At 41.5% G+C, this 27,861-nt stretch overlaps 1 protein-coding gene across 9 annotated transcripts in view; it reads left to right on the forward strand.

The window, feature by feature from the left end:
* RASAL2 (RAS protein activator like 2) overlaps positions 1 to 27,861 on the forward strand; it is a 202,963-nt gene that overhangs the window by 38,061 nt on the left and 137,041 nt on the right. For 3 of the 9 annotated variants that reach the window (XM_069789661.1, XM_069789662.1, XM_069789663.1), the window contains exon 1: positions 25,251 to 25,857. The exons of 3 other annotated variants lie outside the window; for them this stretch is intronic. In XM_069789661.1, coding sequence (XP_069645762.1) covers positions 25,266 to 25,857 — 592 coding nt within the window. In that variant the 5' untranslated portion in view covers positions 25,251 to 25,265. Of the gene's footprint in view, positions 1 to 3,340; positions 3,502 to 10,020; positions 10,228 to 25,248; positions 25,858 to 27,861 lie in introns of those variants that run through there. 3 more of the 9 variants (XM_069789668.1, XM_069789669.1, XM_069789660.1) reach the window with 3 other exon arrangements.

The following is a 27,861-nucleotide window of genomic DNA, read 5'->3' on the forward strand; positions in this document are numbered from 1 at the left end:
CCCAAGTGGTCTCATCGTGGGGCTTGTTATTTTTATTACGTGGAACTCCCTCCATAACCAGGCTGAGGAGCCCCTGTTGCCTGAAGTAATCACTCTTTAAATTGATAGAAATTTGAGGCATCGTGCAGAGTCTTGCAGCGTCTCCTGAGATTCCCCATGATAATCGTATCATCCTGCCAAGGAACCCCTGTTAATATTCATGCAGTAATTGTTTCAGTACTTGGCAGGGGCGAGGGCGTTAATGTGAAGCCTTCTTCGGCTGACGCATATTAAAGAAATGATTTGTGTTTTGTACTGTAGCAGTGATTTCATTACACTTGAACAATGACATTCTGGATGTCTTTCGGTAGATGTGCACATAAACACTTGTATTGAGGCATTTAGCTGGCATATTGGACTACATGAGCCTCCCATTGTCATGTGTACAGATCAGTTTCCCAAACGGGACTTGCACAGTGTTAGTGCTGGTCATGAGGTGAGCTTCCTGAGCTCTCAAGGGCTACTCAAGAGATTGGGGATGGTCCCACACTGTCCCTGGGTGTGCGCGTGTATATGCACGTATTGTGGCATGGTATATGTCTATGTGGCTGGGCAGTCTTAAGGCCAATCCATGTGGACTCAATGTTTTGTTGTTGGAGACAGTTAAGGTTTTGGGTTTGGTTTTGGGTTTGGTTTATTTTTTGAATCATCATGTTATAGACAGAGGTTGATCACAGGGCCCACTTGAAAGATTAGCAGGGAAGAGTTTGCCAGAATAACAGCTTGCATGACCAGTTCCCTACCTGTATCTCAGAAGCTGTCAGGAGAGAAGACTGAGAGCCAATGTCTGGATGAAGACTTCTGGCAGGGCACGGGCCAGCTGCGGCACACAGGACGGCTGCTGCTGGTCAAGTGAAGGGGAGCAAGCACGGAGGGATGCTTTCGCAGTCAAACTCTTAGGTGCTAGCATGTTGTTTCTGGTTAAATGGAAATGAAGGTTTGAAACTGTGTCCAGTTCTTTCATAATGAAGTGTTGCTTTTTAAGTTTGGATAGCAGAACAAGGAGAAGCAGCCCTTTGGCAGAAGACTGATGGGCTTGCACGCTGATTGCCCTGTGCTCCCCTGCTTGTCTGTAATTGGACTTCTCTCCCTTATGTGGATGGTTGTTGTGAGACTTGTCCCTTGTACCCTGGGAAGATTCATGTGAAGTCTCTGATTTTAAGAGCAGCTCTATCTCTTTTTTGACCCCAACCCCTTGATCTCGCAGTTACATGCCTTAAGGGATCGCAGCAATTTAATTTTACTTTACTTTTATGAGAATTTGATTTGTCTTGAAAGACAGGGTGGAAAGAGGAGGGGAGGAGGTGGACTGTGGAATCTGCTGTTGCCATATTAAAAGAGTAAGAAAAAATAGGGGGATCATTTAGTAGCCAACTTTGCAAGGTGGTAATAAAAAGGATGTTTGTTGAATAGTTGCAGATCTTCCACTGTTTCAGCTTACATGTAATAAAGCTCTTTTGTGAGATAAGTGGTCTTTGATAGAAAGATAAATAGCATGCATCTGTCTGAAAAGGCATAAGATGAAAGCTCTTTCAGACAGGCACTTCTTGTCATCTTGGGGCTAAGTATTGCCAAGCTGCCAGCTCCTCTTCACTCAGCCTTTTGTGCTGGCCACTGTGCGGCTTAGTTTGAGAAACCACACAGTGGTCAGGCACTGTTTCATTAGTGTTATCAATAAAGATACTGGCTGCTGAATATCCCACACCAAGAACTACTATAACTTTGGAATACTTTCAGAGGCGAGGAAAAGTTTCTAGTGCTGCAAAGCCACATGCATCTCAGCCTTTCATGCCGTAAACAGTTGGGGAGAAGTCCACCAGACTTGCATTTTCCAGCAGCTGGGCTGCTGCAAGCAGAAAGGCTACTATGGCTGTGTCCCGGCCAAGGGTGAGGATGGTCACTGTTGGACTGATCCTTGGTGATGGACCAAAGCTGCCCTGTCCATCCTCCCTTTTCCCTTCTTCCAAGGATGCCTGGATGCAGCAGGCCTCCCTGATGGCAAGGCTTGCAGGTTTGGAGGGCTGCTGCTGCAGCCCGTTGCAACAGGAGAGGATGGGCAGTAGTCTGTGTCTGGCTTGCTCCCTCCACAGACCAGGCAGGACACTCTCCAGAGCCACCTGGCTTGGCACAGTCTGCAGGAGGGCACCTGTGAGGGAAGCAGTAGGCAGAAGTGGCTTCTGCTGTCTCTCTCCTGGGCTCTGCTTGCCCTTGCTCATCCTGCCTGCCAAGTGCATGGGCCTGCTGGAGATCCAGTGGCGTGGTCAAAGCCATCGTCGTCTTCCTTTGGAGCATTTTGGATCAGGAGAGCTTGACCTGCCTGCCCTCTTATCCGTCAAGAGAGCGTTTGTTGCCAGCAACGGGTCAAATGTTAGAGCCCTCTGGGTTTGTGCAAAAGGGGTTGGTGGCGTGCCTGATGCACGCTGGTGGTGTGTTCTCCAGTTTGCTCAGAGGTGGAGCCACTGTGAGTTAAATGCCTCAAAATGGTGGAGAAAACCCGTTGAAGACTAAAAGAGCCTGAAGCTATGTGGGGTGAGGTGGAGTTCTCTCAAAACACAAGTGGGCTGTTTATGAAACACAGTTGGAGAGGATGCAGTTGACTCCTGCCTAATCCCTGCACACACAGTTGCTCCTGCCAGGCTGACCTTGTTCCTGAGAGCTGGTGGCTGGCTTGTGGGGCAGGGCTGGTAGCCCCGGCCATGTGGTCTGACCCAGACACAAGCTAAGCATCCCTCGCCTGCTTGTTCATGGCACCTACACTGCAAGGTGCAGCAGTTGTAGCTGGTGGTGCCTCTTCTGGGGCTTGTTTCTGCATCTGCCTCCCCCTTCTTTGCCTTCTGTCCCTGGAGTGACACAAACACTTCTCAAGTCTTTTCGTCCAGGCACTTGGAAAGCTTATGGGACGCTTCGTACTGGAAATCCAGGAGACCTCTCCAGAGGAGGAAGCAGGGTCTCCTGTTTGTCTTGAGTTATTCTGTCACAACAATGGCTTCAGAATTTGCCTAATTTAAAAGCTAGTTTTAATCTGATGGGAAGATGTTTGTGCATTTAAAATAGTTATTCCTTGCTGGAGCCACTCCCTTCTTTTGTCCTTCTCTGCTGGACTTTTCGGCTTTGCTTAGCTAATATGTAGTGCTTGTTTACAGCAGAGATATTGGAGCATGAAGAAGGAAGTCGGTACGTTTAATACTGATTTGGTTCCAGGCTTCCTGTACGTGCACGTGTGTGTGTGTGTGTGTGTGTGTGTGTGCGTATGTGTTTTCAGCCTTATTCATCCAGACACTGTACAGCCTCGGTAGAGAAAGTCAAGGGGCTGGTGGAAGCACAGGGACTAGATGCAGGCGTTTTGTTTTTTTTAACTCTTCCACCCAGTTTGGTTCTGAGCAGGTTTAGACAACGCGGGTAAAAATTCCAGTATGGCAAGCCTGGTAAGGAAGGTGCTAGTGCAGACAAAGCCGTTGAGTGGTGAGTATGAGAAACATTTTGCCTGATGGGAAAGATAACTGATCAGAAAGTGTTGGTTTAGGTGCCTAGGAGGAGAAACGCCGTAGTGGGCAGAGACCTGCTGGGTATTGTTGTTTTCGTCTTCCATTTCCAGTGTGAGATAGCTACCTGGAAATGCCAAAACCTTTGTCCATGGAGAAGATGGTTATCCACAGGAATGCGCTAGTTATGGGGCATGGTCACATTTAAAGTCTGTTCCTCAGCCTGCCCAAGGATTTCTGCCTTAGCTTGGCTAAATAACAGCAGCAGTCTGTATAAGTAGGATGGCTTTTAATTCGGGAGGTTTTGGGGGGAGTGGGGAGCTTGCAGGAGACAGGCATCTCGGGAGCATATAAACTGTTGTGTCAGTTGTGACTGTACCAAAAGATGGGATTGAGAAGAAAAGAATGCTAATAAACTGTAGGAGAAACAATTTTACTGCTTTATTTTTATTCTTTTAATTTGGTGGTAAGTACCTAACTGGATTTCAGTAAGGTGCTCTCGTGTTGCAGTGGTTACAGAAATCAGCAGCAGCAGTGTTGTGTATTTTGGATTTTAAAATATTCCAGTAGCTGCACCAGCCTGTGCCTGGGGTTTTTCATTTAAATTTATGGTGTTTATTCAGCTCTTAATTGTGCAAATTAGAATAATTACAGAGTGTGATTATATGTGTACCTGGTGAGTGTTTTTAAGTGGCTGGCTCAAATTTCAGGAATTTATTTTATTAGCCTTGTGTCTTTCTGGTGCAAGCGTCCTTTCTTCATGCTGCTGTTCTGCAAAGCAAACATCATAAACTGCCACAGCAGGAAACAATTTTTGCAGCGGCATATCTGAGTGAATCAATCTTTAATATGGCAGAAGGCTCTTCAATAACTCAGGCTAATTAGGACTGATTTGGTGAGTTATCGGAGACTGAAACAACCCTCCCCAAGCACACCAACTTCTTTCTGCTCCAGGGTTTGGCAAGGACAGGAGGGCACAATTTGAGCCATGTGGGGTCAGGTTTGTGAAAGTGCCAATTTTATAAATGTATAAAATTTAATGAAAGGTTGTTCTTGGAAAATAGAACTTTTGTGTGAGTTACTGGCTGCTGCTCATCTCTCCCAAGGCTCCAACTGACCCTGTATTTGTGGAGGAGATAGTTCAGACAGATGTGAGCAGTGTCTCCTGTGTAGAAGTTATGGACTGAATGTGCAAAGTACTGGTTTGGCCTTTGCAGGTTGGCAAATGCTATTGCCTTCTAGCCCAAATTTACTAGTCTCTCTTTGCTCACTCAAGACTCCCAGAAAACAGGAATTTCTGCCTCTAGGAAAAAGGGAGGTATCACTTGAAACAGAGTAATCTCCTTGATTACGTTGTGACAGACGTGACATGACAAATACAGGAAGCTGAAGAGAACTCCCTGATCTCTCTGTAAATAACTTGGGACTTTGGGTAAATTAACCAGTCTTTACAAAAAGAAACTGAGTGAAAATAAATAAATATATATATTTCCTTGCTTCAGAGATAAGGAGATTGGAATGACTCTAGTTGAAATTTCACTTGAAAAAAAGGCAGTCTGAGAATTAATAAAGAGGTGTTTTCTGTAGAGAAGTCTAGCAGTTATTAAATGACTAGAGCATACATCTACCTTGCATAGATTTCTTCAGAGAAGTTTTAGCCCATCAATGTTTGAAGGCACAATTCTTTGATGAGGGAAACATAGCCAATAGGGAAACATGCAATAAGCATTGGCTTGTTAACTTTCAGCATGATTTCAGAACCTCTGGAGAGATTTTTTTAGACTTAAATCTCATGATTTATGCTGTGGGAGTGTGTGTTAAATGCAGTTTTTTAAATACCTGCAGGATGTTAGGAAGTCCAGGATGCCAGGAGAATGGTATGAAATACAGCTGGTGGGAGGGTGACCCCAGAGGAGGCATACCCATTGGAAAACTACTTGGATGGGGTGTATAAATATGAGCACTCATTCTGCCCCATGGAAGGTGTGTGCTTGAAGCCAGTTTGGTTTCTTCATTTCGGGAGGTTGGGAGCTGAGACCTCAGTTCTATAATCCCAGTTTACTGCTCAGATCTTCGTACTAGTGCATGGATAAAAGGAACACTGCAGTGAGTGGTCAGGTGGAAAAAGAAATGGCACAGGAAGGAAACAGTATAAAGAAGCATAAAGGACACTTACGGTATTTATTTTCCAGCGTTCAAAGTATGGGGATCAGCAAGAATATAGATCTACACCTTATTCTGTGTTACAACATGTAATTCTGGCAGAAGAAGAGTCTGCAGCAAAATAGGCTGATGAACATTTTGTCTTTGCTATGTAGGGTCTGTGTCTAATTACCACTCTTCTTTATTTAACTCTTCTCTTGCCATTAAAAATAAAATCTTTTCTTTCATTCTTAGTTCCTAGTGAGAGATTTACTTACAGGATATCTGAAAGTGATCTTGGGTTTGCATGTTCCAAATTTATGCATTTGCTTAGCCACCACAACTCGCAGCAGCTTTCAGAGATTGCAGGATTAATGAACTAAATGAAAGAACATCAGTCTTTAGAATGGACTTCTAAGTGGTGACTTATGTGTAAGAATAGACATGGTCAGAGGCTATTTCAGCAGGAGTTATATTCCACTTTCTTTAAGACATTTGGTTTTTTAATGACCCCTCTTTATGTTTAAGGTTGGTTATGGTAGAGGACTTGTGAACACTTCATGAAGTGGTGGTCAAACTGAACATCCTAAGGTTTTGATCTTTATTTAAAACAAAAAGGTTATAAAAAGTCAAGATCAAAGTAGGCAAATGACATTTTGACAGCTTAACAAATGCTATTGTATTTACTTCTCCTCTCCTGAGATCCCTGTTACTTTGAAAATACTGTTTAATTTGCCTGTCTGCTGGTCTACAACTGCAGGAGAAAATGCAAATCATTTTTTGGATTTGAGATAAACTGAAATGAGCTTGAGCCATGCCCTAGCTGAAGAAACATTTAAGTCAACTGAAATCGGCTGTTCTTTAATGTCATTGTTTGCCTTATAAAATATAAAAATACAAACCATGTGGAAAACTCGACACATTAAAGAACAGCAAAGTAGCAAAAACTTACAAAAAAGGATGTAGCTAAGCAGTATCCTTTTTCTAACTATATGCTCCGTATCCTTTTAGTTAACATTTGAAATGACACCCATTATTTCAGCTGCATTGCCACAAATGATGCTGCCATATCATCTGAAGATTGTGCAAGATGATGTTGTATGCAAGAAGTTGTTAAATGAAAGTTAAAGTTGTCACAGCAAAGCTCTCAAATACCAGAAAAGTAACAGCCTTAATGATTGCAGCATCTTAACATTACTTTCTTTTGGCAGGTAAATAATGGTAGTCTAACAGGAATCTCCGGTACCTCAGAGAATTTTTTTTAAGCATGAGGAATATCTTATATCTGAGACTGCTGAGGATGATACATTGGGGACCTTTACAGTAAATGGCCACACATAAAACAGTATAACTTTTAAAGGTGGTAGCCACTAAGTTGTCATATCAGAATGCTGTGGCTAAGGGAGCTTCGGTATTAATTTAATCACCCGAGTGCAGTGACATTCATGCTGCCAGTTCAAGTGAGCATGCTATAGAACATATTTACTAACAAAAGCATCTCGCTTAATGAAAATCTTGCAGTACAGGTGTCGGAAATATTTGAAGTCTGGTTTGGATTTAGTAATGCTGTATTCTTCTGTCATGGAGCCGTCAGAATCCTGTCTTCAGAAAGTCTTTTAATGTTCTTTAAAAAAAAAAAAAAAAAAAGAAAGAAAAACTGTTTAAAAATAACGTGGCATTACCTTGTGTATTCATTGTTGTTATAAACCTTCTAGCTAAGCACAGAATGTTGTGTGTTATTTCCTCTGCAGACAGATAATTGCACTAGGGAGGGGAAATTGAGCAGTGTAAAGTACAAAATCTTAAATAGTGTATATAAGTTCCTATTTCTGTTTACTGGGAATTTAATACATCTTTTCTTTCTAATTTTTTTAAATAATGAAAACACTTTAGCCTCTAAAAAGCAAAGTTGTCATTTGTAATAAATCACTTAATATTGTCTCTGAAGATACCTTATATTAAAAGTAAACTTTTTCCTGTTCTTTGTATCTTGGTATCTCCTCTTCACTGCAAATAACCAAGGGACTGCAATAAGGCTACTTGTACTGTTCCATAGTCGCTTTTCTTTGTGGAAGTAAATTTGCAGTCCCTTCCTGACATGACAAAATAGGGTATTCCTTTATTCCTGGAGTGCAAGTCGTACTCTCTGACAGTTCTGCAGACCAGGCTTTCCTTTCTAGCTCTGCAATAGATTCAGGCTTAGATTCTGCACAAGATAATTAAGAGTTCCACGTTGTAGTCTTTCCAGCTTTAAAAACTGGACTAGTGATACTCTTTAGTATCCTCTCTGTGTTTTTGCTTTGAGAGTTGCAGTAGACGGAGCACTCTGTCAAGCGTTTTTCTGAGTTCTGGAGATCTCTGCATTCTCCATCACGCACTGTAGATACCTGACTGTTTTGAGACAGGCTTTTTTAGTGATCAATGGAATTTTTCCAAAGCATTAATTCCAAACTGAATTAAGCCATACCAGGGGAAAGCCACTGTAATTCTGAACAGGGGAGGGTTTTTTTAAATGTTTCGTTATCTGTGTTAAATTATTTTAATTGCTGAACACAATCAGTTTTTTGATATCCCTGTGTTTATCCACCTAAGGTTCGCAGAGGGTGGTCATAATATCATCTGTGACGTGAAGCTATTTTGCCTCCTGCTAATCAGCTCTCCACTACTACCACTATGTAAATAAACACCAATTATTGCTGATGGTGTAAACACTTAAAGCATTTGGGTTCACTTGTCAGTATCTTCTGCTATTATCATGATTAAATTTGCAATCCTGAGAGTTGTTATCAGATAACAGTAAGGGAGAGAATTAGTTTTGAAAATGAGATTTCCAGTCTTAGTAGGGCCTGAGAGGAGATAACAAATTAGATGATAGTTTAGGTAGAAGGAAGAGTGAATTTAAACTTTGAGTTCATTTAATACTGAAAGTTGCTCTAGGACTGAAAGTGATAATTAGGCTAGTCAGAAAAAGTACAAACATGAATTTCCTGCCTGTGTCTGTAGATTTTAAAGCTTTAAAAGTCCCTGTATTAATCTTTCAACTTTGCCTGTTACTTTCTGGGACAATCACAGGCAGCAACTAGTTCTTCTCTGAGCTAAATTCAACTTTTTCCTGAGTAAGTGTTCAAAAATAACTACCCTTGCTAAATTACAGCTTTCTAGCTGTCAGATTTCAAGAGCTCTACATCAATCGTCAAATTTTTATGGCCAGGTAATGGCAGCATTAGACCTATGTACGTCAGAAGAAGCTGCAGTGGAATTTCTTTGCTTCTTCTTTAGTCCTTCTGGAATCCCTCAAGTTAAGAGTTTAAGATAATAAATACATGTTTCTTCCTTCTCATCCCTTCCCCTTCCCTTTCCCTCTCTATGTCATGTTTCCCCTCTTACTCCTGGCTCTAAATTTCTGAGCTTTAAATACACATTTATTCCTTCTTTTTCTTTAGTGAGAAATTGTGTTGTATGTCACTAATCTCTTTTGTATTGCTGCATTGGGTTTTCATTCTGCTTAATTTTCCCAGTAGCATAGTTTGTGGTTATTGGCTTCAGTTGTTTTACCAGGAATCCTTGCATTTAATTATATTGCATTTAATAATAGAAAAAGAATGTGAGAACAGTGACACACACACACCCCCCCCCCAGCTTTGGTGGGATTACCCAGAAATTGCCACCTTCTCATTCATTCAGAAATTCCCTTAACTGTCTAGTACAAAATTTAGAGATCTTAATGGTAAAGGAGCTGAAGCTCTCATTTTAATATTTGTCTCATTGCCAACTTTAAAAAGCAATAAAAAGAGAAAATTTAAATTAGTGTTGGAATAGATATTTTTTGCATTGTTAAATCTATTGAACTGTAATTCATTTGAGAGTCTAGAGTTGTGATTATGAGAAGGACTTTCAAAAATGAACTGAAAGCAGAGGTACAGGTGGGTGAACTCTCCTGTTAACTTCAGTGACATGCAATCTGTTAAAATCCCTATAGATTGGAATGGAATGGATATGGACTATTCAGCTGTGAAAAATACAGTGAATGCAACAGGAAAGCTTGTGTGATTTAAGCCATCTGTTGGTTGTGTTTGATAATTGTTACATGGGAAGAGCAGAGAGGACAGTGAGTGGAACAAGTAACTAAAAAAAACCAGTAGGGTAGAAGAATGAAGGACAGGAATAAAACCAACTTTTTTGCCAGTGAATGTGACAAAAAGATTCTGAATAAGGAGCTGATGTGCAATCATCTCTGTATAAATCTTGCACTATTTCTGGAAAACTTTTTGTAGACTTGAAATTCCACTGTAGACTGATTTCAGTAACAAAGTCAGTTTAAGAGGTATTTGTCTGTCTTCTCCCACCTTTGCTACAGGTTCCTTGGATGTGCTGCCTTAAAATGTGGAGTTGTAAACCCACAGTCACCAAAGTGAAAGGTTTTAAACAGCTCAGGACAACGAAATGCTCCCACAAGGTCACCTCATAGCCAGAACTTCTGCAGGGTACAACAGCAGCCTGGTGTGAGCAATGAGATTTGGATTTGCTTGTGTTTGCTTGTACTTCTGTGATCCAGGATACACAAGTAAATATCAAGTTGATTCTCTCTGGACTTGATGGTCATAACCATCCTCCTTCTGTCAAGATGACCATTGCAGCTTTGCAAACTTGGTCTCTGTGTACCTGAATTTCCACCTAAACCACTAAGACATGCTAAATTGGGTGTATGTTCTAAGATTTGAATGTGGTTTAGCGGATTGCCAGGAAATGTGAATTTTTGTTTGCTTGACAAAAGAAACATTTAATTTAGGCACACTGGAAGTTTGCAAAATGGTTAGGATTTGGGGGGAAAGTGTGGGAGGTCCCTTACCCCGTCTTATGAGTATACAGTGAATCATGGTATCTGCTCTGGGAACAGAGCATTGTACTTCTCAGCTGGTTGGGGAACATCTTTCTGTGTATGGAACAAAGCAAGTAAGAAAATACAAAAAAAGAGCTTATGCCTTCTGTGCGTGAGAAATAGAGCCCATATGTCAACTTCAGTGACCCAGAAAGGAAAGGCAAGGAAACTCAAAAGAAAGCTTGTTAAAATATTTTGTATCTAAAGAGTGTATAAGGTTTATTTTAAATATCAACAATTAAACCTGTCTTAAGTGTAAGAGCGATGGTGTGTTTACTGTAGGAAAGTAAATATCTATAGCATTATGAGCTCTTTCCAACACTTTGGTATCAAGAATTTCTTGTTGATCTGTGAGAGCCCAAGTCAAAAAGTTGGATGGCAGGATACTCAGCTTCCCATGGTGATGTCGGTGTGTCTGGTAGATGAATATATTGCGCTCTGCAGAAGTTCAGTGAAGTTATGAATGATACAAGGTGAGACCTGAGACTTCTTGCAAGTTTAAGAATTAAATATTCTAAACCTCTTTATTGAAAAAGTTACCTCAGTGGTCCTAGAAACTAACCTGTCTTGCACACTTTCTATTCTGGCTCCCATATTCCTCAGTTGTGGGAAGTTCAGAAGTAGGTTTGACAGGTCAGTTTAAAACACTGATACATGCATTAAAAAATCCCCCAAACCAAACCACAACTTCTTAAACTTTTAAGGTGATTTGTTAAGGATTATCTTGAGGATTGTCTTGTTATATTTAATTGCAGCTAATTATATTCCTTGAGGGGTTTATATTTTAAGAAGATAAACTCTGATTTATCCCTGTTTTTTTATTTCTTGTGTTCTAGCTTATTCCAGAGTAATACTTGGTTTTCTTCTGTCAGTTTTTTAGACAGTCAACAAGATAAAAGAAGGACTTGATAGCTTGACAGCATTTCAGAGAGGTGAAACTTGGTTATTTTGGTTTTGTTTCAGCTGTCCTCCTGTCGCTATGTGTATATTTACACAGGGAGGTGATTTTTGGCCTCTGTTGCTGGCAATCATGCCAACAGTGTGATGGTAAAACCATGCGACTTCTCTCTGAGCCTCAAAATTGTGTGTCAATCCTGTGCCACCTTTTAGCGTGAAACTATTGGTGCCTCGCTCTGCCATTAGGATACAGGAGGGCACAGCCGCTCCTAAGCAGGAGCCCAAGGTATGGTTTGGAAAGGAGACTTTTAAGTGTGCTCCGCCACCTTTCGTACTTTTCCACGTCTGGTGGGAGCAGGAGCTAACTGGGTCCCTGTCTCCCTCACCCCCTCCTACAGTGGGGTTGCAAGTGGGGAGAGAGTTGTTCTGAGCTTTGGGGTCTTTTCCTTTCATCATTCCTTCCCTTTTAACCGTCTCTACCCCAAAATTCTTCTGGCTGGTGATGGTAAGAAGAGAGACTCGTTGGTTTTTGCAGGAGGCCAGGCCAGTTAGTCTTTGTTTTAGAGATGAGAAGTGTAGGAGGAGCTTTACTGACCCTAAGACCTGATCTGGGTTTTCATAGTGAAAAAAATGGAGGCACTGGTATGGGATAAGAAATTGCATATTACCCAAACAAATAGTATAGCCCCAAGCTTGCGCAGAGTTGACCTACAGGGCTTTTTTTTCTGTTGTAGCATTCCTGTGAGATCTGACGTCGGCATTGTCCTGTTCCATCCTCGCTTGCTGTGAAGTGAGAAGGGAACAGGAAACGAAGGCCTTGTATTCATCTCGTGTGGTGGTGTTGGGAATGCCAAATTGGGAGGATTTCCTGGCCTTTCTTGTTTTTTTGGAAAGAAGAAAACAAAACTTTAAGGCAAAAAAAAAAAAAAAAATCCTTGTTCTGTCTGTCTCTTCCCTTGCCACTCCCCACCACTTCTGCCTCGTGCATCGCCAGCCCAGGGTGGAATGTTTCCAGGCTCCTTTTTGAAGATATTTATAAATAAGTTGAGCTCCATATGTTTGTTTTTTTCCCAGATGATTTCTTTACTGTAAGTCATTGTATTTCTGTATAATTGATCTATGCATGGCAACTTGCATCTAGGGAGGGAAGTCACAAATGGGTTTGGCCTGTGCTGTGCAAGCATGGAGAAAGGAAATAAAAAAATAGTTTGACAATAACCCTAGCAATGATAGCTGGAGAGAGAAACTTGTTAAAGAAATTACAAGTTAGTTTTAACTTGTTTTGAAACAGTAAGAATAAATGTGCTTCATAACTGTTATGAACTAAAACAGAGGGGGGAATAGCGGGCACAGATTTCTCTCCGCTAGCCTCAGCCTGCCAGCAAAATTGAGCTTTACTTTTATAAATATCAATAGATCAAGAACAGCAAAGCACTTTGTCATGAGTATTTTTAGCAAGAAGGAAAAGCATTTCAGTGGTGTTCCTTCCCATACGTTATGGTTATAAATTGCATTACCTTGGTATGCTTCAGAACAAATCAAGATTTCAGGTTCAGTGTCCTCAGTATGTAGATTTTGTTTCCCAACACAAAAGGGTTGAATTCTACTTGTTCCTACGTGGTTTGGGGAAAGAGGGAATGTATGGCTGGATGTGTGCTGCAGTCAGGAATATCTGTGGTGGAAAAACATCAGCCACAGCAGGCCGGGGGGAGCAAATGCCCTGCCATATCCCATGTAAGAAGATTAGGTTAATACTTCAGCATGGATTTAGCAAAAATTAGAAAGGATAATGCTGCATTAATTCACACACGTCTAGTTTCTGTAGCACAATGACAAAACAAAACTGGTAATAGTCTAAAAATTTAACCCTGAATAAAAGAACTTTCTTCTCCTCCTTTTTAGCTTGTTCCCCCTCCTCCCCTCATTTTCTGCTCAGGCACCCGAAGTTGGAAACTTAGAGTGGGTTTTGAATGGGATGATTCCCCCCCCATGCCTTCATTTAAAAAAAAAATAAAAAAAATATATATATATACACACACACACACACAAAAATCCCTGTTTCTGTAGCTGTGACTCAGTCCTGCGGTGCCTATCTGCCTTGTGTCAGGCATGGGGCTGGCTGGGGGAAGCAGAGTACACACATACCCAAACCGTGATGCAAGCTTTGAAATTGGACCAAGTGCACTCGTAGCATCAAATGTGCCGGATCACGCTGCGTTTCCAGTAACAGCCAGAGCTCTCTTGGCTCCAAGTGGGAAAGTGGTCATGCAGGCTGAAAAGGGGGGAGAGGCCAAATTGCACATTCATTGGATAATTAGGTAAACAGTAAATATGAGAAGTCTGTCTCCTACTCAAACTCCATTGTTTTTTCCTAAAAGTCTATATTTAGATTTGGCAGCCAGATTTATCACAATAATTGGTGCATTGTTTAAACAAGGTCACTGATGTGTGTGTATGTTTATCTCTGCTTAACTGAATTGCTTATTTGAAGTAGAAATACCTTCAAAAATATTATGCAGACCACTTGAAAACTTGCATGCTTGACTCCTGAGGCACATGGTCTTTATTAGAAAATAGATGCAATTATTCACATTCGGTTTTGCAGCTTGAAGTCCTGAGGGATTTGTACATAAAACTGTGGAGGTTTGATTACATCCTGATTTCATGTCTCACTGGTATATGAGTGTTTCACACGTGTAAAAACGTTTTTATAAGGCATAGATTATAGTAAGTCACTAAGTGAAGCCATACGAGTGCTGTCCTGTCTATTGGAATTGGAATACACATGTTCATTAATTTAGTCTAGCTTCAGTGGTTGCTTATGTATTTATAAAAGCCAACGTGGCTTTGTGTTTTATATTTAGAGCAAATACTTCTGGCTTGTTGGCAGGTTGGTTCGAAACTTCAGGATACAATTTCAAAGTCGGACCTTATTGTTCACAGCAGTTCTGCACCGCTCAGTGAGGATGGAGCAGAGTTTACTAATAGTGCTAGGGTGGTCAAGGTAAAAATAGCAAATAACAGCTCATTTTCCCTTTCGTTGACGAAGTGAGGAAACACGAAGGCCTTGAGGAAGAATGTTTTAATCAAGTAACTTTTTTGACAATAGTTGCACATCAAGAGAGGGTGGGGACAAAAGTATCTTTACTGAAACCGCTGCCTCCTATGACCTTGGTCGCAGCTGGGTATTGGCAGGTCATTTAACAGGGCTGGCAGTAATTTGTTTTGTGGACAATTAGTGGTTTCTTTCTGAAAGCTAGTTTCTTTGTTGGTGTGATTGCTGTGATGGTAGCACCCTAAAGAGGCTTGTGCTGTCTGAGGGTTTAAATAAAAAGCATTTAAGAAATACCACCTGGAGTGGATTTTGCTCTAAGCAAGAGAATGCAGTGTGGGGTTTGTTTGGGTTTTTTTTTTTTTTCCCTAGTCCTGTTAAACCATTTGGTTAAAATTTCCACTTTTGCAATGGAAATAATTGGGAATATGCTTTTAAAGAGCTTGGTGAACAGTGGCTGTCCTCTGGAAGTGCTGCTTGTGCAGACTTACAAATGGGACTTTGCACACTTAATTTGGAAAGGATTGACCTCAGAAATAGGCAGTTTTGTCATCTGGTAATCCAGCATTCACACCTAATGAAACAAAACCAAAGTAATTTTGGAATTTGAGAGAGACGTAGTCTCTGGTACAGTAATAATGAATGAAAAGACACAAAAGAAATGAAGTGCTTGTGTCGTTGGCATGGCTCACTGTTGAGTGCAGTTTGAGGACTGGGCTTTGGTCTCCCTGCCCAGCTGCCACACAGAGAGCGGTCCTCAGAAGGACAGTTTTAATGGCTGGGGACTCTGCCTGGGATGTTATGACTCGTGCTTTCTGTAAATCCTTTTTCATGTCCAGTTCTTTCTTTTTTGTTCTGTAGTGAGAAGGTGTGTGCATGTGTCACAAACTTGTTCCCTAAATAGTCTCTGAAAGAGAAATTCTGTTCCCTCCTTCCTCTGTCTTCAAAGGTTGAAATTATTCTGTATCTTTCTTTTTTTAGGAGAGCCTCTTTTGTATGTGTTACCATCAAACATATTTTAATACTAACTTTTAAGGGTTTCATCTAAATTCTCAGTTCAGGCTCGGTGTTAGGATGTACAGGTTCATCTCTCGGAGATCACATGGTGTTATCGCAAGCAGTGTCCTGTACTGGACATCTTTAATCACAGTTACAAACACAGACTTAGATTTAGTCAAAGAGGTTGTGCTCCTTTCTTTCCTCTAGTCTTGGGCTGTTTCAGTGCCCGCAGGTCACCTTGCTTCATCTTTTGGCGCTGCACGCCGCTGTTGTCAGTTGTGAAATCTCCTCCAGCCCTGGCGCCAGGCTTGTAGCTGGCTCGGGCTGGCAGAAGGTATGTCTTCCCTTCAGTGCTTCATCACTGTCCCTGACGTCTGGCTTTTGCACTGATTCAAGATTGTTTCTGACAGACAACCTGTGGAGAAAGAACTCTTTTGGTTGGAAGGTCATTTAAATTTAATAACTGCTCTTTTTTCTCCCCCCTCATCTCTTTTTCCTTCACTTTTGGTTGTTTCTTTTACTACTTTTCTCCATGTGGTGCGTAAGCAGTTAGTGCTACAGTAACCAGAATTTTACATAGACCCTCTTTTCAAGCTGGTGATAAATGTTTTAATTCCAAACTTTGGGCATTTTGAGATACTGGCATGTTTCATATTTTCTCCCCGTGATCCATTTCTCCATTTAGATGAAGGTTTAATATTAAACTCCTACACATCACTGATTTATTGTCAATCATTGCACTTTAATTTGCTAATATTAATACAACATTCTGGAGGGGCTGTAAGGTGGGTGTTGGGCTAGTTCTCGTACAGCTCAAGGAATTTCCCTGCCTAAATTCAGAGCCTATAATAGCTCTGGATTTGTAAATTCTTCCTCCTGGTTGGTTGTATGCCCAGCTTCCAGCGCCCATCTCCATAGCTAACGCTTTAACGCTGTTGTGTATGCAGGTTCTCAAACCATGGCTGTTTGTAGTCCGGTCTAGCAGGCAGAAACACCGCTGGATATCAAAGCTGTCATGAACTCCTTTCCAAACTGGATGTAGAACTAACCAGCAACTCAAGTGTGTCTTTGGTGATTTAAAGAAATCAAGTTTGTTTGATCGTGTTCCTTCAGTTCACGCACAGATTCCATGCATGTTAAACATCTTGGGTGTTAAATACTTCAGAAGTATGTTTTGGTTTGTGTGAGCTAATTGTTCACTTTCTTATTACGGACTGGACTTTATAAAAGTCTTGCTAGTTTGGCCATGGAAACCCCCAAGTCTCCCTGCTGGCATTTTCTAGCAGTAAACCAGACTCCAGAATGGGGAAGTGTTGGGCACAGGGCATTGGGAAAACCTCTCTGCTGATGTCTTGTTGCTACCCATCATTCCACCCAAGCTACCACAAAGTCTTGCTACTTAACATGAATGCAGGATAAGAGATGTGACAACAGACAGAGTAGTTCTATTACTTGTGGTGTTTATATGGTAAATGCAAGAATTATAATTATGGATGTTGCTGAAGTTTTTTCCTTATTTATACTGTAAGAATACACTGATACACAATGATTTTGGAGAGTATTGTCAATTAGTTGGTGGTTACCTTTTGCTGCTAGTTGGCTTTGCAGTGGGATTTCCAGTGTTTGAGAAGCTACATTTTAAAATATATTTACAAAGCTAGTATTGGGGTAAGGAGCTGTTTGAAATAAAGATAGTTTATTCACTCTGTCATAGGGAAGAGCAGGACAAAATAAGGCCACCACAGTTAGAGCAATTCATTTTTAAAAAAATGTACAGGATGAAATTATAAGCCCAATTCCTAACATCCTTGGTGGAGACTAGAGTTGGTAGGTCTTATTTTTGCAACAGTCTGCACTGAAGATGTGCTCCTTTACAGTCACATAAAAATGAAGGCTGGAAAGTTTGAATATATGCACCTGCTATTTGGGCATAGTTACCAAGACCATTTTTTAGATGTTTGTCCATTAGCATACCTTTATAACTATGACTATTTTTCCTTTCTTAGTAATGTTTAAGCTGCAGTTGGTTTGATGCACACAGGGTTCACATCTAGCAATAAAACTGTGTTCTGCTGGTAAACCCCTGCTTTAAGATTGCAGGAATAACCTGTCTTGTATCCCCCGGCCCCTGCTTCCTCCCCACCCCCCCCAAAATCCAAACCACTTCAATTGGAAAAGGAGTGGGGTGATGGAAAAGTAATTTTCCCTGCTGAAAAACAACGTCATATTTTAGATGGTACCAAGCCCAACCTTTAATCATGAAGAAATGGTTGTCAGAGTGGGGAGAAGCACTTTTTTATTTATAGAGTTGAAGGACGGTCTTGCAAAAGTTGTCAGTGAAGTAGGTCGGTGCGCTTGTCTTCCTTCAGGGGCTGAAGTTGGTGATCTGTGGCTCCAGAGGTTTTCCTTCCAGCTTGAGCCCCCTGTACGTGTCGGTGGCTTCATAGCTCAGCACAGTGGTAAGCGCACGGAGGAGCCAGACCTGCGGGAGCAGCTGTGTTGCAGGTCAGGGCTGAGAGCTTGCCTGCCTTACGGAAACCTGTAAATCTCTACAAATTTCTGAGGCAAGTGCCACCACTCACTACAACTGGGTCTTTTTACTGTTACGACTTTCCATGCTATGTAGTAGTTGCCAGAGTGTTTACCTTCAGGTTATACATTTGTTTATTTGCAGCAGTGCATGTTGCTAAAACACTCGGCTGGCTCAGGGTGGTGTGTCTCGCAGCTGTGTGTGGGCTCGCTTAGCCACTGCGTGCACTTGGCTAGCTTCTAAATGTACGTTTTTATGGCCCTTGAAACTTGGCATGAGCTGTGTTTTGTCATCAACAACAACAACAAAAGATTGCTAGTGAAATTAAAATCTGGCATCACTGTTCTACAGGTTTATTTGCCATGTATTGAAATGGGATTGTCTTGCTAACTTTTCCTGGCGTCCATCCAAAACCCAGCATCTCATAAATTTATATTATCTCTGCTCTGCTCCGTTGACAGGGCTGTAGCAGTTTCTCATGCAGATCACAGGAACAGCATGGAAAAATGAAGCCAGAGGACTTTCAAGTGGGGAGTTTGTATCAGCAGAGAAATTGTAGGAGAAGTTTTGCCACAGAATTAGAGGGCAGAAATCTTGAAGAGTTTTTCAGTACCTGCCTTCAGAAAATAGACCATGGCAAACGCAGAGCTGAGTCAGTCTGCATCACTGCAGCTTTGGCTGCACTGAAAGGTAGAAGGCTTGGACACGCAAGGCAGTGACGGTGCAACAGTTACAGCACGCCTCGGCATGGAAATTTCAGATCAGGAAACTCAGGTGCTCTCTGGCATTTAAATGTGCTGGTATCACCGTTTAGCTTGTTCTTAGATGCACTTCATTCTCAGCATAGTGATAGTGAAAACAACATACCTCGTTGATTTATCTGGGACAGGTGAGCTTTCTGTGTGGTCACTGATAGGCATTGCCAGCTCAAAGCTTGTGAGATAAATGCGTGGCAGCTTTGCTCTCAGGAACTCGTAATTTCAGCTCGATAAGTTATCTGTGTTCCTGCCATGCTGATTCCAAACTCCAGCAAGCCTTGCTCTTCCAGTCACTCTAATCCCAAATGCAACAATTTTTAAGGTGCTATTTCATTTGTCCTCTGCATAACTTCATGCACTAAATATTAATCGGTCAAGTAAGTCAGGTGCACTGGTCTGCACTGAGCCGAGGAGAAGTGATATCCACCTGCAGGAAATGTTGCAGGGGGAAACAGATGCATCTCGGTGATAGGAGATGGGAAGGGGATGTTAGGTCATTAATTACTTAGCCTTGCATAAACAAAACTTAATACTTTGAAAAGTCTCTAATTTAAAGGGAAGGAAGATCTTCAATGCTATTTAGCTACATGTCAAGTTGGGTCAATTGGAAGATTTTTTTTGTGATGGTTTCTGCTTTACGTATTGATTACTCCTCCACGAACTGTTCCAGTGCAGTGAGCATTGGATTAGTCTTGAAGGGAAAAATTGCTAAGGGGAGCTAGACTGCAAAACTGAGGATCCCTGCCTGACTGCATCCCTTCTGGTTTGTCTGGGGAGGGTGCAGGGTGCAATTTGTTTTACTTTTCTACATGTTAAAGAACTCATTTGAAGGCTGGTAGCTGGGGACTCAATCTGAGATCTTCTCAGAAGTGGCATTTTCTTAACCTGCTGTCTTTATGATTTAGAAGAGAGGACTTGGCTGAAAACCCAAGTGTGGTGAATAAATGTTCAGGGTTTGTTGTGGGTTTTGGTGGTTGTGTGGAGTTTGGTTTGGGTTTTGGGGGTTTTTTGTTTGGTTGGTTTGGTTTTGGTTTCGGTTTTTTGTTGTTGGTTGGTTGGTTGGTGTTTTTAACTCTTTACTCCCCGCCCCCCCACCACATGTCTTGGCAGATGTTTTAAAAATGGGAAACTGGTAAGTGTGTGCTTGGTCCAAAACTAATTTAAAAGGGCATAGTTCAGTCATGGGAGGTTTTAATTCATCTTCTTAATGTAAGCTATGCTAAAGATGAACTAAAATTTTACACGTTGTGCCTTTACTCAAGCACTAGAGAGCTTTCAGAGAGTGAGTGAGCATTAAACATTAATTTTTATCATCAGAGACAGGTTCTCCCTCCAGCTGCTTGGCAATGATGCATTTGGTTTTTTGTGCTGTTGCTTTTTTTTTTTTTTTTAATTGGGTGGTAGTATTTATTAAACAACAGATACTGAGAGGAATTTCTGAAGCTTCATGCAGCAGAGCTGAGTAGTTTTTTTGGAAAGCTCAGTGGTGGAGAGTGGACTGCCCATGCAGGAGGCCATTGCCAAAGAATTATCTTCATATGCTTGATGAAAATGTAATGCTGCTTGTGTACATTTTCTGTGAAATGTTGTTATAAAGTTCAGAAAGATTGTTTTCCCAATATAATCCTAAAGCTGAAATAGTTATATTCCAACATAGCAAATCTGCATTTTGTGCATAAATTACTTAAATATCTAGGAATAGTGAAATATATGCTGTTAAACATGTCAAATTGGATGATTAAATGACTGGATTGTTAGGAAGAAAATAGTAATTTTCTGAAAAAGCTAAATGAATGATTTGGCACAATGAACTGCAAACATTACCAAAAAAAACTTCTTCTGATGAAAATTTGCTAGCTGAGGATCACGTTTTTATGCAGTAGGTATTAAAAACAGGAGATATAAGTGAAAATATTCCAGATTTTCTCAAGTTAATTGACAAGCTCCTTTCTTCCACTGAAATTATTTTACCTGCTGACAGCTGAGTGGGTGGCTCTGTACGGTTAGGGATCTCGCATAACCAATATGTTAGCAGTCACTGCTGTAAGCTGATTTCTTTGTGATAGTGAGACCGTGTCAATGCTTCCCGAGATAAACTGCAGCTCTGAAAGGACTTGAGTTTTTGCATGAGTAGCTGGACTACAGATCAAGGAGAAAGTTCTGCTACGTGAATTACTTTCTTGCATGTTATATGTACACAAGAACTGCTGGAGCCAAGTGAGACCAATTTTAACTCAGTGACATTGGATTAGTATAGACAAAGCGTTTGTCTGGGCATCATCTTTGCTACTGATAATGTGTATAAGGAAGAGAGTCCAGTTTGACTCAGAGCCCAGGCTAAAATTTTTGAGCTAGCAATTAAAAAGAATTGTCTTATTTGTAGACTAAGCAAACTTGTGTATCAGTGTTTTTATGTCAATAAACCTGTAAGCCTTTTATGCCTTTTTAGAAGCACTTTGAGAAAGACCATTTTACCCTCTGTAGAGTACACTGTGAAATCTCAGCTAAGTGAAGGCAGCTGGATAACTGTTTTCTTTGATCACGAAACGCATTTGTCTGAGCAGTGGTAACATGAAATCAAAAGTGAAATCAGAAGTCAAAAGTAAAGACCCTTCTTAACATTATTCAAACTTAAACTCAGCTGTGACTTTGATGTTCTGGGCTTCATGTTGAGTGCTTATTGAAGTCTGTCTTTTTCTGTATTGTTAGTTCTGTACAGAACTGTGGTCCAACCCCTGGCTACACCAATAAAAATATTAAATAGAAGTTAACCCATAACTGGTTTTGCACGTTGCTTCATGCTGTAACTTGAGACATGGTTAATCTTTCTGTGCGTTCCCCTGTGTCACAACCCAGACTGGACAGACCAGGGAGTCGTGTTTAACTCGAAATTCCCTCGGGCTAAATTAAGGTGAAACGACACCAAACGATCAGTTAAAGATTTTATTCATGACCAAAGCAAACTGAACTGGGGAGGCGTGGTAGTGGGTGGCAGGGTTTCTCACAACAGGAATTGGCATAAGACTACTTCTGTAAACCGTGTAACCACAGACATCAATTCAGGGAATAAGGAGATCCCTCCCGTTGGGTCACGAGGTTCAGAGCAGACCCCCTTGATTTCTAGACTCCTCCTCAGAGAAGGGCCCAGGGGCGGCTGGATCTGCTCTTAGTCTCAGACTTGGTCAGCGGTTTATATCTTGAAATGGATGAGGTGTAGGGACTGTGGAAAAGGAAAGAGAGAAGAAGACAGAGAGAGAGAAAGGAAGAGGGAAAGATTTCACCGATCCTGGGTCCAGTGTTGGTTCAGTCAGCTGAGGGGTCCAGTCCCGGTGGGTTTGCGTGCCCGGGGCTTCAGTTTGTGTCCTTTTATCATCCTTGTCCCTCCTTCGGGTGGGCAGTTTGTGAGCCTTTGGGCTTGGGTGTCGTTTGGGGAGTAACTTCTCCTTCCCTGCAGACGTGGCCGTTGTTCGATCTTTGTATCAGAACAGCTTATCAGAACAGGGAGCTGCGCACCCTCCAGCACACCCTCCCCCTCCTGTTGCTGGTGTCTGAGCTGATGGGCTTTTCACCTTGGTTCCTTGCTGTGCAGGGTTTGTCTTTAAGCAGAACTTGCCCCGCCACAATGTTTGAGACATTAACTCTTTCAGTCTCTCACACCCTGCTGAAAGGCATGGTCTGTGGAAGTCAGTGAGTGATGTAAGGCAAGCTGTATTGGGAAGGAGGTGAAATGATCTTTCCATACAATCAGGTGTCCGCAGGATGGTGGTGAAAAAGAGAACTAGGATGAGAGTAGTCCTGGTGATCATCTCTGTGCTCATGCAAAGACCAGTGTCTTGCCTAAAGTTTCGTTCTGTCCAAAGTGCTGTTGTACTAAATCCCTGATTCAGAATAACGTTGATGCAGATGGTGTCATGTTATCTGAACTGAGTCATTCCTGTTGGTCGTACAGAGTCCTCTGATACGGCAGATAAGTGCTTTCAAAACACTGTTTCAAAACATGGTTTGTATGGGTGCTCAGCTTGGTCACTGCGTTTCAGCAGGAGTTAGAAACCGTGCTAGACATCTGCAGCAAGCAAATCCCAGGAGGACTTCAGCTACTGCACTGTCTGTCTCCGTTTTCTGTCCTCTCCTACCCTTCTGTGCTCCCAAAGCAAAAGTAGATCTAGATGTGCTAGCGGAAACTTGTACAAGCAAGGCTTGCAGAGCTGACCAGAAACCTACCTCACATTCTCAGTTTTCTCTGCCGATTATGGCTTGTGCCATTAGAGTGAACCACATCGTCATCTGCTGTATTTATTTATACTTATTTCTGAAGTTCCATAAAGCCTACTTTACCAGACTGGCTAATTCAAAGCATTTGTTCAAAGCACTACTGCCACATTAGTAGTAAAAGGCTCAACAAGGAAAACGAGGACCCATTGCTGAAAGGGGTGGATGATCCAGTAACAGCAGACCCAGTTAAAGTTGGGGTCCTCAATGCTGTGTTTGCTTCAGCCATCAGAAACAAGGGCTCCCGGGCGTCTGTGCTTGGTGAAGGGGACCAAGAAGGAGGAATAACTACCAGCAGTAGTTGAGGGTCAAGTCAGGAATTACTTAGAAGAACTCAACCCATGCAAGTCCGTAGGACCAGATAGGCTGTACCAAAGGGTGATCAGCAACCACAGCAATTAAGAAACAGAAGGTGAGAGCTAACTTTTTCCTGGTGAATTCTCCGTCTCATTTTCATGATGGGAGTGCTTGTATCTCTGCATATATTCACTGCTCCTTGTGCTTCCTTGAGAGATCATTGCTCTGAGAAATTGTAGCAGAGTTCTTGTTTAGGTACATTTTGTCATTTAAGATTCGTGCTCTGAGCAGCATGACTTCCTGCAAAGCATGAGAGTCAGCATCATTATTTTTGATGCAGAACTTGCATTGCAATGTCCGAGCTGTTCTCGCTTCTGAGCTTATTTGTGTGACTTCTTAAACATGATGATTTTAGATAGTAGCTTCTGTTTCTTCTAATTGAAAAATGTAACTTGCTACTGAATAGAGAAATTATTTCTTGATGTGATGGAGGTCTTTGGGTAACTCCATCCCTATTCTAGGGAGCAGTGATACCCTTTTCCATATATACACATAAGTAGGGAAGTTTTTGCAACTGTCAGGAATGTGCTTTGGCTGATGAATGCAGCCTAGCTTAAAGGCGAGATCCCGTAGTGGGTCAGTTAAGCTTTATTGGTCTGCCAGACCAGATTATCATTTTATTTAACCAGAGAAGTAGTTTTCATTGTCACTTGATTGCCAAGGGTCTGTCAGCATTTCCATTATAAACCCCCTATTTTCAGGGATTTGAGTAGACTTGAGATTTAAGTGTTCTGGTCTAAAACTTGGCAAGCATGATCTGAGTTCACCAGCGGATATTTTCTTTATGAGATTTTAAAATAGTCAGCTGTTTCTTAAATTGTAGAGAAAGCAAGGGTTGGGGTTTTTTTCCCTCTTGGTTAAACAGATAGGACTATATTTTCCATCTCGCTTATTACAACTAGATTTATAAAAATAAAACCCTATTCTGTTGTTTAAAAAAAGGAGGGGGGAGGAGAAAAAGGAAAATCTGCCTGCTGTCCTTTTCTGTTTGCCAGAGGATCATGCCTCAAAACCTTCCCTTTGCCTTGGTCTGTGTTTGGTGAAGTCCCACCCACCCTCTCCGTCCCTTTTCTCCTCCCCTTTACTTATTTCCCTTCAGTGTATTTACACTCTCACTACATTAAGTTGCAGCGTTTCTTCTCCTTCCTCCATTCCTCCCCTTTGCCTTCCTCTTTGGGGCTTCCAGCGCTATTTTCTGATGAATCTGCCTATTTACCTGTCTCTAAAAGGCAACTCTGAGGTGTTCTTAAGTGATACAACATACCTGTGGTAAATGTAAGCTCTAGGAATAGTCTTTATGTTGTATTTTTCTTTATACTTAACTATATATATAGTTATAAACTTTACTACTTAACTGAAGAATATAACATGCATTACTCTTGGTTGAGTATTGCAGTTTTTTAACGCTTTTCTGAGACTGTGCTGTCACTCTAGAGTGAAGTACTTTCGCCTTTTTTTTTTTTTTTTTTAAACCAAATCTTTAATGTAGACTGAAAAAAGCGAAGTGTGATTGGCTCAGAACACCACTGTGGGTTTTCATGGCTGGGCTCTTTTAGTCATTTCCTGAAAGCTTGGTGCAGAAATGTGACAACGCAGGAAGCAGCAGCAAGCTTAGCAAGGCTTCATGTGCCATTAGAAGTCAGCTTGCTATAGGTGAGGGCACATCATTCTTGCTGAAATGTAGAAATACCTGGTTCTGAGATTGATGCTCAAAATCTTCAGGAAGAACCTCTGCTGTCTTGCAGTTTGCAGCAGTGAACAAAGTGACTGGGACTTTAAAATGGTGAGTGAGGAACTACAGCTACATGACTATTAAGCCACAAGGAATGTAAGTTAAGAGCTGAAATTCAAGGGGTATACAATGAGTGCTTTCAGAAAGCACTATAGTCTCTCTCCCAGGAGCTTCAGAAGATCGTTGTCAGAACAAGATGCTGGCACTGCTGCCTTGAAGGACTATCATTGGTACCACCAAATGAAAAGCAAGAAGATGAATAAACAAATGAGTTCTGACCCAGAGAAACCTCTTGGAGCGTACAGGTGGCAGACACATCCTCGGCTCCCCTGGAGGATAAGCAAAAGAGAGGGCTCGTGCAGCCTGAAAGGGGAATGCAATGATCCAAGTCTTGCCAAAAGTTCTGCAAGCATGGATGCTACCAGTGCTGATCTCCACGAAGACCCAACAGAGATGCTTTTCCAGGCAAGGACTAGACCATTTCGGGTTCCCTTCAACCGCTCTCTGTCTGAACCTGTGCCACACATTGGAAACAGGAGTGCAAAGCCATTTCTGCAAGCCATGCATTCGGTGGACTCTGAACAGCAGGGCTATTTCATCCGTGGCATTTTCTCCTCTCTCTCAAGTGGCTTTTCAAAGATAATGAGTCGAAAAGGGGAGCCTGGCAGCGAGTCAGTAAATGAAGGGAAGACAGATGATAATCAAATTGATTTGAGTACAGGTAATGAACTCATTTTTGTTTTGTTCTACTTCTCTTTGTGTAACAGTTGAGTGTAGTGAGACATTCTTTGGGACATGTGATAGTTGTTCAAATGGTTTTTTAACTTAGTTTTATTAACAAGACATTGGCAACCTTCTGATATTCTATGTTAACTTAAAAAAAGCAAGTGGAAAGGGGCCTTTCCTGATAAGGAAGTGGTGTGAGATGTTTTGGTGTGTGCTTAAAAACTTGGAGGTCCCTTTAGAACAAGCATCATCTGATGGAAGCAGTAGCATTTCTCTCTTAAATGCATCCTGTGTGTGCGGCGTATGCACTCCTGCAAGCACGGTAGCCTCTGCAGTGTTGTAGTGCCCTGATTGAGATACCAAGCCTTCTACTGTAAATGAAGTACTAGGAGAGAGAGAAATAAAGTTGTCTTTTAAACAGTGTTCAAGACAGTGGAACGCGTCTAGTTCCTCATACCAGATTCACCATTCTGTAATCAACCAGCTAAACTGATATCTGCTCTCTGGTAGATGCCAAGGACAGCAGTGTTGCAAAGGTTTAGGCAGCTGGGATTGAGGTCAGCAAGATGCCAGTCCAAGGTTTCATTTAAATCTACCCTGCTGATGATAGCACTTGTAAAGCAGGAAAAAAAAAGGGGGGCTAGAAAGGGGAGAAATTTGCCTTCTGTTCTCTTTGTCTTTCCTGTAACTTTCTAGTGGGCTACCCAGCCTGAACCAGGTAACTGATGATGCTTTGAAAAAAAACATAAATTTTAAATTTGTGATAAAAACAAAAATAAACCTTCGTTCTCACCAAAACCTCAGCACTTTCCAGAGTCCTCCAGATTATTGTATTAAAAGCCTGATAACATCTGGATCCAGTTGAGACTGCTGAACGAGTCATCAGTATTCAAAAAACTCAGCTTAGTAGTAGTGGTAATGAAAGTAGAATATACTCTGTCTGCAGGGGTATTCAGTCTTTCAGTCATAGTGGAATGTCCCTGACAGGCTTAATTTTGCTACTGGAAGTAGTTGCATTGCTTTAAAAGAAAAACAAATGGCCAAAAAGAAGAAATAACTAAGAAGGACTATATCTGTTCAAACCTACTTATGTACAGTTGCTGATCTGTGTTTCTCCAAGACCTTTCTCAATTGGAATTTGGCTTGATGATGCTTGTTAAATTCCATCGAATACATAAAAAAACCCACAACAACAAACAAACCAAAAAAACCAAAACAGAATTACTTTTTTTTTTTTAAGGTTTCTTGTTAAGGGGTTGGTTGGTTTAGTTTTTTCTCTTCTCTCTAGTCATTCACTTTAGAAACAAAGATTTGTACTGCAGGCTCCTACTGTTGCTAAGACCTCCTGGGAGACTGAATTACTATTGCAGACTGCTTGGAACAGTTTTTCTGTTTGGTCTCTTCTGCCCACCAATATACGTCAGCAAGCTATATTGGGAAGGTATTCTATGTGATATAAGCGTTTTGGATCAAAATCACGCAGTATATGAAGGGCAGAGCATGCTGTAGTTCCTCTTTTTCCTCTGTTGTGGTGCACTTTGATACCAAATGGTTCTCTTATAATTCAAAAGTATTGTCAGTCGACTAGGTTATTGGAATGCTTTGCTTTTAGTAGCATGAAAAGTAAACAGAGGAAAAGGATTATTTGTGAGACACCACCACTTGGTAAATATTTCATGTCAGTTATGGGACAATGACGGAGCCTTTTGGCTCTTTGGGGTCAGACAAACCTCTGTCTGAGCCTGCCAAAACTGGTTTTGCAAAGCGAGTCACAGTTCAGGAACTGAGAGAAAAACAATGGGACTCTAGATTAAAAGTCAAACTCTCTCGAGGGAGGAAGTCGTAGCTGGGAAAGTGTTTGGGGAAACAAGGTTGATGCAGGCACCCACAAAATCACCTGAAACAGCCAGGTTCTGCTTGGGCTGCTGTTGCGGGACCACAGAGATTTTGGTGGGATGGACACCTCCGTGGAATTTCTTTTCAGCCTTTGCGTTCTCAA

Source organism: Haliaeetus albicilla, chromosome 8 (assembly GCF_947461875.1).
Source record: "Haliaeetus albicilla chromosome 8, bHalAlb1.1, whole genome shotgun sequence".
In the NCBI taxonomy this organism is placed as follows: Eukaryota; Metazoa; Chordata; class Aves; order Accipitriformes; family Accipitridae; genus Haliaeetus; species Haliaeetus albicilla.